Raw genomic sequence first — 14,985 nt, forward strand, 5'->3', positions numbered from 1 at the left:
TTAATGCCATTTGCCATCTGTTTTTTTCTACTGGATAGAAAGCTGGCAGGGTGATGATGGGTTCACAGCCAATGAAGCAAACTGGTGCAACTGTTTAACATCTTCTTCCTTCCTTTACACATCTGTGAGCATTTTTGATTTACTTTAGAGTGTATGTACAGGTGATGTTGTTTTTCTATTGATGGACGTATTTAAAATTCATACACATGTTGAAAGTAACATGATATTATCCACACGTGAATGCATTACCTATGAACTTCAACAAGGAATGTGGATGTCACAAGAATTGACATTTCTGTACCAAGTCGCTGTTAAGTTAGGACAGAGCTTGATTTCCTGTAGTATCTAAGTACTGAAAGCACCACAGATGTTGTAGGTTTGGAAATACTGGACAGCAACAACATGCGGAATGGTGACAGCAAATGCAGGTACAGAAACAGATCTGCTGCGAGTTGTGAAAAAAACAACACTGCGCCGAGTTGTATATGAAGACATTTTAGCTTTGTCCACACTAATACAGATATGTTGCAAAATGAACATTTTTCTATACTGGCCTCTTACCCATATGCAAACACCGTTTTAGGTCAGTGAAACGGCAATCTTTTTCATGCTTTATGAAGTGTACATTTTTAAAACCTCAGCTTTATCAGTGCAGATGTATAAAATGAAGACTTTCAGAGGCAATGATAGTACAACTGGTGCATACCCAGTGCTACTTTGTCTAATGACAGGTCATAACTTGAGTTGTGTGCTGCTTATAACAATTACTAGGGGTGTAACGAAATGGTCAACTCAAAAAACGATACGAAATACGAAACAGGGCTCACAATGAAATAAAGATTAAAGAAAATCCCCAACAGTAGGACGTTACGCAAAAATCTCATTTTCTTTATTTTCTTCCTTATGCAGACATACAAAATATAATGTTGCATCAGTACAAAATAAATGCTCTTTAAAAAAAAAAAATTGTATTTTTTTCCCCTTATTTAGACTACAGTGCAAATACAAACACAAAATCTCAATTAAAAAGTGCTTTGTTGTTGTAACTATCAGGATAACTACATTCTTGAATGAAAAGGAAAATAAATAGCAGTCCTAGGAGCTGCAGTCTAGACCTACACACGTGGACAAAATTGTTGGTACCCCTCAGTTAAAGAAGGAAAAACCCACAATTCTCACTGAAATCACTTGAAACTCACAAAAGTAACAATAAATAAAAATTTATTGAAAATTAAATAATCAAAAACAGCCATTACTTTTGAATTGTTGATTAACATAATTATTTAAAAAAACAAACTAATGAAACAGGCCTGGACAAAAATGATGGTACCTCTATAAAAGATTGAAAACTATTTGACCAGAGTGACATGATTAACTCAGGTGTGTCATTTAATTGACATCACAGGTGTTTCCAAACTCATAATCAGTCAGTCTGCCTATTTAAAGGGAGACAAGTAGTCACCCTGCTGTTTGGTGAAAAGGTGTGTACCACACTGAACATGGACAACAGAAAGCGAAGGAGAGAATTGTCCCAGGACATCCGAAAAAAATTATAGACAAACATCTTAAAGGTAAAGGCTATAAGACCATCTCTAAACAGCTTGAAGTTCCTGTGACAACAGTGGCTCATATTATTCAGAAGTTCAAGACCCACGGGACAGTAGCCAACCTCCCTGGACGTGGCCGCAAGAGGAAAATTGATGACAAATTGAAGAGACGGATCGTTGGAATTGTATCCAAAGAGCCCAGAGCAACCTCCAAAGAAATTAAAGGTGAACTCCAAGGCCAAGGTACATCAGTGTCAGATCGCACCATTCGTCGTTGTTTGAGCCAAAGTGGACTTCATGGGAGACGACCAAGGAGGACACCACTGCTGAAAAAAACTCATAAAAAAGCCAGACTGGAATTTGCAAAAATGCATGTTGACAAGCCACAAAGCTTCTGGGAGAATGTCCTTTGGACAGATGAGACCAAACTGGAGCTTTTTGGTAAGGCACATCAACTCTATGTTCATAGACTCAAAAACCAAGCATACGAAGAAAAGAACACTGTCCCTACGGTGAAACATGGAGGAGGCTCAGTAATGTTTTGGGGCTGCTTTGCTGCATCTGGCACAGGGTGTCTTGAAAGTGTGCAAGGTACGATGAAATCTGAAGACTATCAAGGCATTCTGGAGAGAAATGTGCTGCCTAGTGTCAGAAAGCTTGGTCTCAGTCGCAGGTCATGGGTCTTCCAACAGGATAACGATCCAAAACACACAGCCAAAAACACCCAAGAATGGCTGAGAGAAAAGCGTTGGACTATTCTAAAGTGGCCTTCTATGAGCCCAGATCTGAATCCCATTGAACATATGTGGAAGGAGTTGAAACATGCCATTTGGAGAAGACACCCATCAAACCTGAGACAACTGGAGCTGTTTGCTCATGAGGAGTGGGCCAAAATACCTGTTGACAGCTGCAGAACGCTCATTGACAAATACAGAAATCGTTTAATTGCAGTGATTGCCTCAAAAGGTTGTGCAACAAAATATTAAGTTATGGGTACCATCATTTTTGTCCAGCCCTATTTCATTAGTTTGTTTTTTTAAATAATTATGTTAATCAACAATTCAAAAGTGATGGCTGATTTTGATTATTTAATTTTCAATAAATTTTATTTATTGTTACTTTTGTGAGTTTCAAGTGATTTCAGTGAGAATTGTGGGTTTTTCCTTCTTTAACTGAGGGGTACCAACAATTTTGTCCACGTGTGTATAAATGTCTGACCTGTGAACTAGTTGTACTCGCCACAGTATACGTCGAACTGTAGCAGCATCTTTTGCACACGGTTTTTGTTTATGCCGCAATCTTCTCACCATTCTCTCGTCGTTTACATAGGAAGCCAAAATAGGTCCACACAACCGATTTATTTGACGAAGGAGGGTCAGCTAATTCCTCAACCTCGTCTTTCTCCGTTTTTAAGTGAGTGTTTTGCTATGGTAGGCAAGGAGGGTCAAAAATCATCAGTCTCAGTGGTGTGTGGCGCCCCTTCGCATTTTTTATTTTGTGCTTTTATTTTGTGCGTCTTTGAATTTTATTTCATCATTTTTTTCTTTTGCGAAATTTCGTGCAAAATTTCGTGCCAATAAAATTAGCGACTAGTCGGTTCGGAAATTAGTCAAAATTCCCATCCCTAGTATTTTCCAGTGTGTGCATGTGAACCTATAGCCACTGTATGTCTATGTGTTCATGTGTGTGTGTATGTGATAGTGCAGTGTTTGCCATCTGTCAGGAGGTGCAGTCTTCCCTGGATAGTCACTTCCAGCAGGCCATCAGATTACGGCTGTTTACTACACTGACAGATTAACCCAGTGAACAATAATAATCCCTCTCAACCACTCTCTCTCTTCCAACTTTTCAACCCGTCTCTCATTTATCCTCACCGATTCACTTGTTTACAATCTTGAAACATCAACTGCATTTCATTGGTATAAGCACAATGATTGCATCTGAATGTGTGTAAATTAGCAAAGACTGATTCAACAAAATAATTTCTTTCCTTTCCAACCCTACTCCCAGTCGCTTTTTCTTCTCTATCGTTCTCATTTCCTTATTTGTACTTTTACTGCAAATTGTACGTGCCATGCTATGTATAAAATATTGATGTTGTTAGGTGAAAACTGCGATGTCTTTTAAAATGTTTCTTTCTTTTGGCTTGACAGTTAAACCCTGGGGAAATCCCACACAGAGATTCGGGTACATCACTCATGTTCACTTATGTGAATGACTACCCCACACAGCATGACTAAACACATGGGAAAAAAAGGAAACACTGAATTCATAGTACACGTGGTTTGAGTCAGACGACTGGATTAGGATGGGATCCCGTGGGACCAGACACAAACCTAGCAGAGCAGGTGGTTATAATTCTGCTGTGGGTGGGGAAGCCAGTCAAAAAAATAAACTGTGGGTCCTGGGATTTAGCGCTAACCAGAAGGTTGGAGTAAACAAATGAAGTTGAAAAGAAGATTAAAGTGAGCTTTTACAATCCAAAAGAAAGGCCAGTCTGACATTTGGATGCATTGCCCAGATGTTACTGACAAGTACGGAAGAGATCTGATGACGTTGTGACAGAAAACCAGTACAAATCTGGCACCTCTGATCCATTCTTAGTCAAAGCAACCTCACCTTTAAAGACAGAGCACTCATTCTTGCACATATTACGAAGAAACTATTGTGAAATGCATGAAATGTGTATTTACTGCCCTAGAATAAGTAATTCTTATGAATGTAACTGTAATTTTGATGCGTTCTTAGCAACAGGTATGAATGTTTCAATATTACAACACAGTAAAATAATGCATTTTTTCCTGCAAGGCAGGGAAAGACAAAAAAAAACATGGAAATCAGTATCGAGCAGCTATAAATGTCCAAATGTTTGCAGGTGTGGTTAAGAGCTGATACACAAATTGTTGGAGGGGAAGAGAAATTCAGCAGGATTACGACCATTGTGGCCCAATCATAACAAAGCCCTTCAGCATGTAAATTTAACTAAATGGCTGAGGACGTTCATCTATAAACTGGGGCTGCAACTAACGAGTATTTTGATAATCGATTAGTCGATTATTTTTTCGATTAATCGACTAATCGGTTTATTTTCCAATGTAAAATATTAATAAAGGGCCTATGTCATTCAAAGTACATTTTAAGAGCTTTTAACCATGTTACAATGTCCTAAATTCTTCAAAAACCTATCCAGAGTTGGATTTTAGTATGTCTCAATTAGCAGCAATTAAAACACTGACATACAACCATCCAACGTCACAAGATCTTACATGAAGTTTCACCAAGGCAACATTTATACTTTAAAAACATCTTTCCTGTAGAGAAGCATTTTCTGGGCACCCATGTGTTTTAAGCTATACTACAATAATATCACAAGTAAGGGCTCCAAAAGTAGTGAACTAAATTTAAGGTAGTAATTTGAGAACAGAAAGAAAATAAAAACAATTTTGCTGTTAACTGTATTTTATTTTTCCAAAAAAAAACCCACACAGATTTCACCTGAGAATTAGTTTTATAGCTTATTAACATGCTGTGAAAGTGTAAACAATACTTAAAATAAAGTGTCATTTCAGGATCCTAAATGGAAGTCACATTTTCAAGAGTTTCTAAAAAAAACAAACAAAAACTGAATATTTAGAGAAAACAAGTGCATTTTACAAACAATGTAAACATTAGTCTAATGAATGAATCATGAACTTTGCATTGCAGTGCAAAAATGTTAGCATGTCCACATGCTCTGGGCTAAGGCCAGCTCTCTTTTTAGAAGATATATTCCCTGCTGCAGAAAACAGCCGCTCTGCTGGTGTAGTAGTGCTTGGTATACAGATGTAGGACTTTGCTAACCTTGACAAAAAGGGGTATTTCACCTCATTTGACTCCCACCACTGTAACGGATTTTCCATCCATTCTCTATACACCACTTTATCCTCACTAGGGTCGCGGGAGGTGTTGGAGCCTATCCCAGCTGACTCGGGTGAAGGCAGGGGACACACTGGACAGGTCGCCAGTCTGTCACAGGGCTACATATACAGACGAACAATCACACTCACATTCACACCTACGGGCAATTTAGAGTTATCAATTAACCTCAGCATATTTTTGGACTGTGGGAGGAAGCCGGAGTGCCCGGAGAAAACCCATGCATGCACAGGGAGAACATGCAAACTCCATGCAGAAAGATCCCAGGCCCAGGCCAGGATTTGAACCAGGGATCTTCTTGCTGCAAGGTGAAAGTGCCTAACCACTGTACCACTGTGCAGCCCTGTAATGGATTTTCTCCCTTTGAAACTGGCTTCTCACCGAAGTATGTGAGGACCTCCTGTCGGACTTTCCCAGTTGAGTGAACATCACGTGACCTAAAGCAGGGTTCTCACCAGGATTTTTTTTCAGCGTAACGGCAGGTCCTCCTGTGCGCGCGCACACACGCGCGATAGCCGGGAACGGGTCAATCGACAGGAAAGTACGGCTGAGGTGGGAAGACATAAATTAACCTAGATAGGCACCCAGTCGATAAAAACAAATGCACATGGCGTTATCTGTCAAAATAACAGTGCAGCAGCCCTAATCACAGTGTTAACCCTTCCTGTTCGGCCCCCGGCCGTGGTCAGGAAGCCCGGGATTAACCCCTTCACTTCCTCAGCAGCCGTAGAGGCAAAGACACAGGAGCCCAGCCGTATCGAAGAACACTGCAGTCTTTATTGTCTATCAACAGTGGCTGAACCGCACAGTACCACCAACCCAGCAACTGCACACCTTCTCTCCTCCTCTATCGAACCGACTGCTGTCTCTCTCGCTCGCGCTGCATTCAACGTCGCTTGGACATCTCGCTCTCCCCCTCTCTCCCACACACACACGCTGCTCTCTCTCCTCCGCTGCTTTCTCATGACGGAGCCACACACTCTCATAACAACAGCATAATCTTTGAAATGCGCTGGCGAGAACCCTGATCTGTCAAAATAACAGCGTAGCGGCCCTAATCACAGCGTAATCTTTTAAACTGACAGCGTAACGGGTCGTTACGACAGCGTAACGGCCCGTTATGACAGCGTAACGGCCCGTTATGCTGAAATGCGCTGGCGAGAACCCTGCTAAAGCAAGGCAACCTATTGGTTGTTTAAAACCTACACTGGCTTATGACTGCCACACCTGGTCACCGCGATTACAGGCTGGCTTAAAATATGCGCAAAACATTCCGCTTACGGTAAAAATAGACTTATTAACCAACTAATCGATGACCAAAATAGTTGGCAACTATTTTAATAATTGATTTTAATCGATTAAATTGATTAGTTGTTTCAGCTCTACTATAAACTAAAGGTATTCTGGTGTTCACTTTTCAGATTTCTGTGATGACAATATCTCTAACTTTGAAAAGAAAGGCAGATAAGAAAGCTTCATTTTAAATACTGTATGAAAAAACACCTCACAGTGATCCCTGACAGCAACGTCTAATCATTGCCCTCACATACAAAAACAAATATACTCTCAGCAGCTCTTTCAGAGCAGAACTATCTCCCCAGCTGCGAGAGCAATCAGTAACGCCTCCACAGTCGTCTGTCTCATATAGTTAACTTAGTCTGACATCCACTACAGTGCAAGTAGGATTCACTAATCCTGCAAATGTGCCCTGCAGTTCGGATGCTCTGAAATGAGCCCTTGACACACATCCATTCAGGATGATGACTGCAGAGGCGACACGGCCATTTACTCAAGCAAGTAAACAGACCATTCAGTGCTGCAGATTCTCAAGATGTATGAAGTCACAGAAGCATTACAGACAAGTCTAATACATCTTCACTGCACGCTGGCAAACAGAGCAACAATCATATTTTACCATTCGATTTAAATTGCTTTTTATTAGCGGTGAACCTGACTGATTTGTCTTGTTTGTTTTATTTGTCTGTGTCATCTCTGGTTAAGGTTGGTACTTGTCTTGTGCTTGTACAAATATGTGCAACAACAATCTCTTCACAATTTCTTCCCCAAAATGAACTACAAAAATCTCCTGTACTCCACTGAATCATATACAAGCCCACAGGAGACGCATGCCACACAGATATTTAACAACTCAAAGGAATATGCACAGTGTGAAACGACGGAAATTGACCCTTCATTCTTAAACTGTAAGATAGTCTCCCATCCAGTTTAATTTTACAAACAAAATTACCTTTAGAGACATATCTGAACCAAACCAGGGAAGGAATAAGTGCCTGGTTTTCTTGATATGACAACAACCCTTTGAGAAAAATAATCTTGTCACCATCTTGGCATTTCCCTTCATGGAACTAAATCTAAAAACTATGGTTATATTTCACTTTTCATGCATTTGACTTTATGAAGTAACATATTCAATATAAATCACAGTGATCATTGAACTGAATTCATCTACTGCATATTTCTCTGCCCAAGCACACACTGCCTTCTCTCTGTGTAGTTACAGGCTGTAAACCTGAGGATGTTTTAGCACCAGATGTTCTATGCTGACGTACAGGACAGACTGTACAAGCTGAACATTTGTAGTCTCTCTGTTGGTAGCACAGAGCGCCATAGGTCTGAGGAGGATTGGATAAGCCATTTTTTAATCTGCTGTAATCACTGGTCACATCTCAGATATCAGACTGGGACATTTTATCTGTCGATCCTAGCCTAAGTAATACACGAGAGGTTTCAAAAATAACAACAATTCCTAAACCTGAAATTAATTAAGAGCAGTCTGTTGACCATATCATCAAATGATCTGTATTCAGAAAATGGGGAATTAATTATGAAACTAAGTGTTTCTAAGATATAGATCTGCAAATTAATTTCCGTAATTTTAATTTAGTTTATTGTGATATCACATATTTTAGGACAAATCTTTCATAAATGGTACAGAGTTGACTGTACATGTAAATTCTAAGAGCAGCCTCCTTAGAGTTATATTCACCAGCTGGCACTGAATCATATGGTATTTAGCTATATTCAGCACATGGTATTTAGCCTATTTTTCATCTAAATCTGATGACGTTTCAGTGAGCAAAATGCCACATTTTTAGAACTGATTTTTGAATGGAGAATCTTGATGGTGTGTTGCCTTCAGTGGTGTTTAGTAGCTTTGGCGATGCCACAGTGGATCATCATCGTAGGCAAACACACAAAGAAATGGATTATCGCACAGATCAGTGGACTGACCGACCTAGAAAATACTGATTGACTGCCTGTCGCACACAAAACACACACACACACACACACACACACACACACACACACACACACACACACACACACACACACACACACACACACACACACACACACACATAGTAAGGGGGCTTCCATCATCAGTCCCTCCCTTCACCCTCCCACTTTGTTTACATTCTCCTCCCTCCAGGCTGCCCATCTGCTTCTGTGCTCACTTCTCCTCTGATCCACTCATCTGCACTGAGGCTTAATCAAGAACCCATGATGAAGACTATGTGATGGTGATGTTCTAACATAGAAAATGCATCTCCACTGACAAAAACATCTAAAAGCAAAGATAGGATAGATAGATAGATAAGTTTGATTTGATTCTGCGAACATTCACACAGTAGAGGGTTACAGAACTGAGTAAATTCCTAACAAAACAAACTACAGATCTTGTGGCTTTCCATCTCCTGTAGTGCAGCATGTCTGAGAGTAAGAGATAGAAAATGGCCACTGTTGATAGGATCACAGTGATGGCATCAACTTCCAATGGCTTGATGGAAGGTTTCCTAGCAACAGCCAAAACTCTGGGTCAATCTTAAAAAATTGAAGTGAACTGTGATGAGGGGGGTGACTGAAATGTTTTAATGATGTACTTCATGTGAAGGTGTGTTATACAACACTGCTGTAATGTTTAGGGAGATTAACTGTTTAGTGTTCCATGTATTTCCACTTTCTCGTTCTCTTGATCATAACTGACCGGTAGTGTAACAGGAAGAGAACAGAGAACTCCAAGTTATCCTTGTGTCACCTCACACAAGCCGAGCAAATAGGAAATGATGTGACCTCATGCTGCATCCCAGGAAATGCAACGCCGCACTGTCCAGAAAACACAATCAGCAATATTGGAAAACCCCACTGTGTGATTTGCAGTACTATGGATCCATTCTGTTTCACTTAGACTCACACACTGATGGAAACTGGAGTGGGACAGAGCGTTAAGAGGCAGAAATAATGAAATATTGACAGAGTGGAACAATTACGTAACAAATGTCGTGACCAAAAGAACATATATAGTGCAACTACGATAGCATAAATTATGATGAAATGTGTACTATGTTCGTAGCTGCTTGGTAGGAAGCTATGACATGTGAGTGAATAGACAAGATTGTGAAACCACAAGATTAGTATGTTTAGTCTCTGAGGCTCAGTTTCAACTCAGAAAACCCGTGGGATGCACTCTGAACTGAGTTCTGCTTGAATGCTGCCTCACAATTTCAAAAAGATGCATATATATTAACCATGGCGCATTAAAGGTACCATTTACATCATAGGCCCTCAGTTATTCAGTTTTCGTTCTTTAGCTAAAAATGTTGCACATACACTAGAGCCTGTTTTGCTCTCTTTCAGAGATTCAGCGGGCAGCAGGACAGCCTAAAAGTATTCTGATGTTCACTTTTCAGCACCAAAACCAGTGGCTCACCTGCAGTACAGGCCTGAACATTGCAATACATCTGGCTGTTTTAATCAACACGAAGAGTCATTTGATGTGATGTTAAATTTCATGTCATGGTTAAACTCAGTCCAGCTCTGCCTCTTTGAATTCAACAGATGAATTTTATTTAAAATTCAGTATCTTGAGTAAATAAAAAAAGCTCTTTCCAGTCAACCCACAATGATGTAAAGTCTAGTGTTATTACATAAATGTCTACTTCGACCTATGCATTTACTAAAGTGATAGCAGAATCTATTAAGGATTTTTTTCACAGCCTAAATCAATAAGAGGTTTAAGTGACAGCCTGACAACAATACAATTTATCCAGAAATGTTACTTTTTTTCAAAAGGAATATGTCACTAAAAGCTCTCATATTACCAGTCTGACACTGTAATGAAAAAATAGGTAGGAAATTGTCAAAATAATAGAAGAAAGTTAAAAATTTGGACACATTAAATTTTAAAAATACATTTTTGATAAATAAATGATCATATCCTTGTCTAAATATGCCATTTTTTTTAAAAATTTTTTGTAACATAAATGCAATAGTACTCCAGCAGTCACGATGCGTTGATGTCTTTAGGGTAATGAATGGCTTAAAATATAATAAAATGATAACACTGAACTGCTGAGAGCCACCACAGTTAATGTACATACTGCATGAGACGACTGGATTTATTTATTTATGTGCTTTTGAAAATGGGAGCTGCAAAACCAATAATGATGGACTTTTTTTATCATTATTAACTGGTGTTTGAAAATGTATGCAGATAACTATCAGGATTGAAATGAAGCCACCACTACAATGAAGAGGTGTCATGATGTTGATTGGACATCGTCAGTGTGAGTGGGTTGTAGAGAGCTGCCTGCCTCATCCATACACACACCACCCATCCTCCACAGTGATTGGCTCTCCTCCTGAAGCTTCCGTACCAAGTGCATTATGGGATACCAGCAGATAAATTCATTGTTGTATATCTCTTTTTCTTTTCTCTGCTGTATCTCAGCGTTCATCTCTCCATTCCTCCTCCAGCATTCGCTCCCTCCTCTCTCTCATTACTGCACAAGAGCAGCATCCCAGCTTCTCATCATGCATTCCTGCACTCCTCCATCTTTCCCAGTATTCACCCTTCTCAAGGTGACTCACCACAAAGGCATCTCCACAAAGGCGTCTCTTTCTACCTCTATCACTCAGTGTCAAGCATGATACCTTGGTCTCTCTTCCTCTAAAACAGTACCTCCCTGTGATGCATAAACTGGCTGACCTTCGTTTCATCGGTGTCTTCCATCCTTTCCCCCTGCCAACCCAACCGTTGCCTCCTGCAGCAACAGTCCCTATCAATTGATTGGCCCGGATCAAATGGTTCTTGTTGCCTTGTCAATCGAACCTCCCTCTGGGCTCCCCCACTTCACCTGAACCTCCATCACTATACCCCTCTGATGGCAAATCACCGCCTGAACATGGGAGTTTCCACTGCCCCCCTCTCCATGCACAAACGCATCCTCCTCCTCCTCTGTTTGATGCAGTCGTCAGAGTTGTGCGGTTTCCCCCTCTGGCGATCCAGCACACAGCGTTACAAACCGTGACAGAGTTGCACGGTTTCCACAACTCGGCCTGAATGCACTCCCGTCCCAACCCCCCACACCCCGGATGTGGAGCAGTGGAGAAACCACTGGCCATCACACTTCATTAGGATGGATGTAGCATAACATTATGGACACTGAGGAAATGCAGCTACAGTTTCACAAAGTATATGTTGGCCTGGATTTATAGGCTCCACATAGAATAACAAAATCTGATACGATAATGCAAATATTAAAATAAGACAAGCTGCAGGAGATTATTAAAATCCATACATCAATACTGGGTTGTAATACCACCCCTTGAATATGGACACTGGATAAAGTCTGATATTAATTCTACACTGATGCAACAGTAATTTTTCAATAGGAATGACATCATGGAGTCTAAATTTAGAGGCAGGAACAGGGTGTCCTTCATGGCCTAACAGAGTGAGGTTTGGGGAGGCTCCTGGGGTAAAATGAGAAGGTGGAGGTGTTGGCTGTGTCTCCGCTGATGGAGAGCACCTTCCTCTGGGACCTATCAGTCGATACTTATAGGGGTTGGGGGACGAGAAAGAAGAGGAAGAGGAGGAGGAGGGGATTTGACCACTGTTGAGGAACCATTTTGACGCACTTGTCTGTGCAATTTTGGTGTCCAGACCACAGCTGCCTCCACAGATTCACCAAGCCCAGCGCCATCAGTGCCAGCAGCATGGTGCACTATGGCATTATGTAATGTTTGAATGAAAATGCACCAAATGGTGGGTGGGAAAATTTACAATCAGAGCCTTCATGCTTCTGAGCTGCAGCCACCACCCTCTGTGGAGCTGGATTTTGCGTTTCGCACCTTCACATTCCAGTTACTAACATATATCCCCACTCTTTGCCCTCCTTTTAAGTAATAACTGCTCAGCTATGACGGTGTATTGATGCTTAGGAGTGGATGCAGACAGACTTGCAGGACTGGCACGATATTCCGCAGTCCGTGCTGCGGTTTTCACCACCAGTATGCTACATATTCCAGTGCGTAATTGCGCATTTCACATGCACATTATTCACAAACCATTTCACCGCTCAACGGACTCGTCCGTGTCATTATGCTGTCTGACTAATTGTGTATTTAGGAGCTGTGAATTTCCTCAATCCTCTGCAGCGCATCCAGTGTCCAGCGCCAGATGCTCGCTCGGTGTAATCTGCTTTTTTGGAACCGGTGCATAAAGCTGCACATCGTTCCGCCACTTCGTGAGCAGCGAAAAAAATAGTGGCTTATGTCTCGTTATTAGATGTGGGTGGACATGCAGGTCCTGTTATAGCATCATAATCAACAGAAAGCAGCTTATAAATGAACACGAATCAAGTGTGTTTGCTGTGGATGATAATTAAAACAAACTGTGAGTAATATCCAACGTCCATTTTGTCCATTTAATGACTAAAACTGAAGCTACACTCGTCTGTCATTCCAATGAATCAGATTTTCCAGGTGGAAAGAATGGCTCTTTGATCGATCACTGTGATTTTCGCTCCTGGTGACAGCCACACTGAGGCGGTTTGTCATTTGGTTGAGAGCTGTGAAAACGGCCACCGAGATGTTACGGTAACGCGTTACCACCCTGTCGAACCGGCTGGAGTCTGAATGCAGAGGATCGACTCAAATCTGGCGCATGTTCACCCCCCGGAAAAAAGGCACAGTCTCCAGGCAACGAGCATCCAACTCCGTTATCCGTTAATCTCAGCCGTTATCATAATGTGAACGGTGATTTTAGAAAAACGCCGTTCACTGCAGGTACCTAATGTGATGACTTCCCAGGAGCAATTAGATCCGTCTGACAGGCTGCCAAAATACACGTTTAAACCTGTTTTAGCCTCCTGGCTTAAACCGTGTTCAATGCCATTCTAACATCACCCTGAATCTCCATTAACCCTTACTGCATAACCGACATTTTATGTTGCGTTAAGATGTTAGAAAAAAGAAAACTTACCCCCATTTCGGCGCAGTCAGTCGGGTCTCCTCAGAAGATGAACCGCTTGTAGGCTTGACTCAACCAGAATAGGTGGCTTTAAGGCGGAGGGGAGGTTCGGTAACCGGTCTGTCAACGGGAAGAAAAACGCCCCCCTTCAGCTGAAAACGTTAGCTCGCGTGACAAAAATCAACCGACTAGCTAACACAAGATGCTAAAATATCGCTGTTTTTTTAACGGGATAAAGGCAGCTAAACAAGGCAACGTTTCATAGAATACCTCGGTAAAGCTTCGCCCCAAAATGAAAAAGGCTCGTTTTAAAAGCGCTAAAAAGAGCCGCAGCTGTTGGCGACTCCGCACCGACCGTCTCCCGGTGAGGCGCAAATGATGCCGGTGGAAAGTAGAGCCGGGCGGCAGGCTTCTTCTTCGGGATGCCGTGTCACTCCGCGGCTGCGCTCAGGCCGCCGCGGCACTCCGGGTTTCCTGGGTGTCACTGCGCGAATCAAACAAGCATCAATTTAGTCGTTCATGGAAACGACTAAATGAACGAACAGCGACAATCTTTATGTTAACACACGAGAGACGGGAAGGATATAAAATGCGAAATTAAAAATAATAACAGCACGCAGAAGAAGGAGGAGACACAGGAGGAGAAGAAGACAGAGGGATAAGGAGAAGACACAGAAGACACAAAAGAGAGGACAATACAGAAAAAAAGACACAGAAGAATAAGACAGCAAAAGAAGATGCAGATGAAAGGGACAGAGAAGGAGACACAAAAAAGAAACAGAAAAACAAGACAGAAGGAGACTGAGAATACTGAAATTAAGAAGACACAGAAGACAGAAGGAGATACAAAAGGAGATGACACAGAAGACAAAGGAGAAGAAGACAGAAAAAGAAGACAAAGAAGAAGATGACAGAAGATGAAGGAGAGAGAAGAAGACAGAAACAGTAGATATAGAGGAAGAAGACTCAGAAGTAGACAGAAAAAGAAGGCGGCCGGGAAGAAGACTCAAATGAAGAGTACACAGAAGAAAAAGGCAGAAAAAGAATGATGCAAGATTATAAATAATTAAGAATTAGAGAGAAATGAATATGAATCTACCAAAACAAGATTCAATATTAAGTTCATTACTGTGTAAATTTATCTCAGCAATTTAAATAAGAAATTTAAAACCCTATTGTATAACACAAATTAGCCTACTTTAAATATAATTATTTTTAGCCTGACTAAGTTAAATGTAAATGTGTATTTAG

The 14,985-nt window shown here is 41.1% G+C and overlaps 1 protein-coding gene across 2 annotated transcripts in view; it reads right to left on the reverse strand.

Moving 5' to 3' along the window:
* atp1a3a (ATPase Na+/K+ transporting subunit alpha 3a) overlaps positions 1 to 14,128 on the reverse strand; it is a 35,771-nt gene extending 21,643 nt beyond the window's left edge. The window contains exons 1-2 of one of the 2 annotated variants that reach the window (XM_051956138.1): positions 14,005 to 14,124; positions 13,747 to 13,854 (exon numbers count right to left, since the gene is read on the reverse strand). In XM_051956138.1, the coding sequence (XP_051812098.1) occupies positions 13,747 to 13,752 (6 nt within the window). In that variant the 5' untranslated portion in view covers positions 13,753 to 13,854; positions 14,005 to 14,124. Of the gene's footprint in view, positions 1 to 13,746 lie in introns of both variants that reach the window. The other variant, XM_022197773.2, reaches the window with a different exon arrangement.
* Positions 14,129 to 14,985: the final 857 nt, after the last annotated feature.

This window comes from Acanthochromis polyacanthus, chromosome 11 (assembly GCF_021347895.1).
Source record: "Acanthochromis polyacanthus isolate Apoly-LR-REF ecotype Palm Island chromosome 11, KAUST_Apoly_ChrSc, whole genome shotgun sequence".
In the NCBI taxonomy this organism is placed as follows: Eukaryota; Metazoa; Chordata; class Actinopteri; family Pomacentridae; genus Acanthochromis; species Acanthochromis polyacanthus.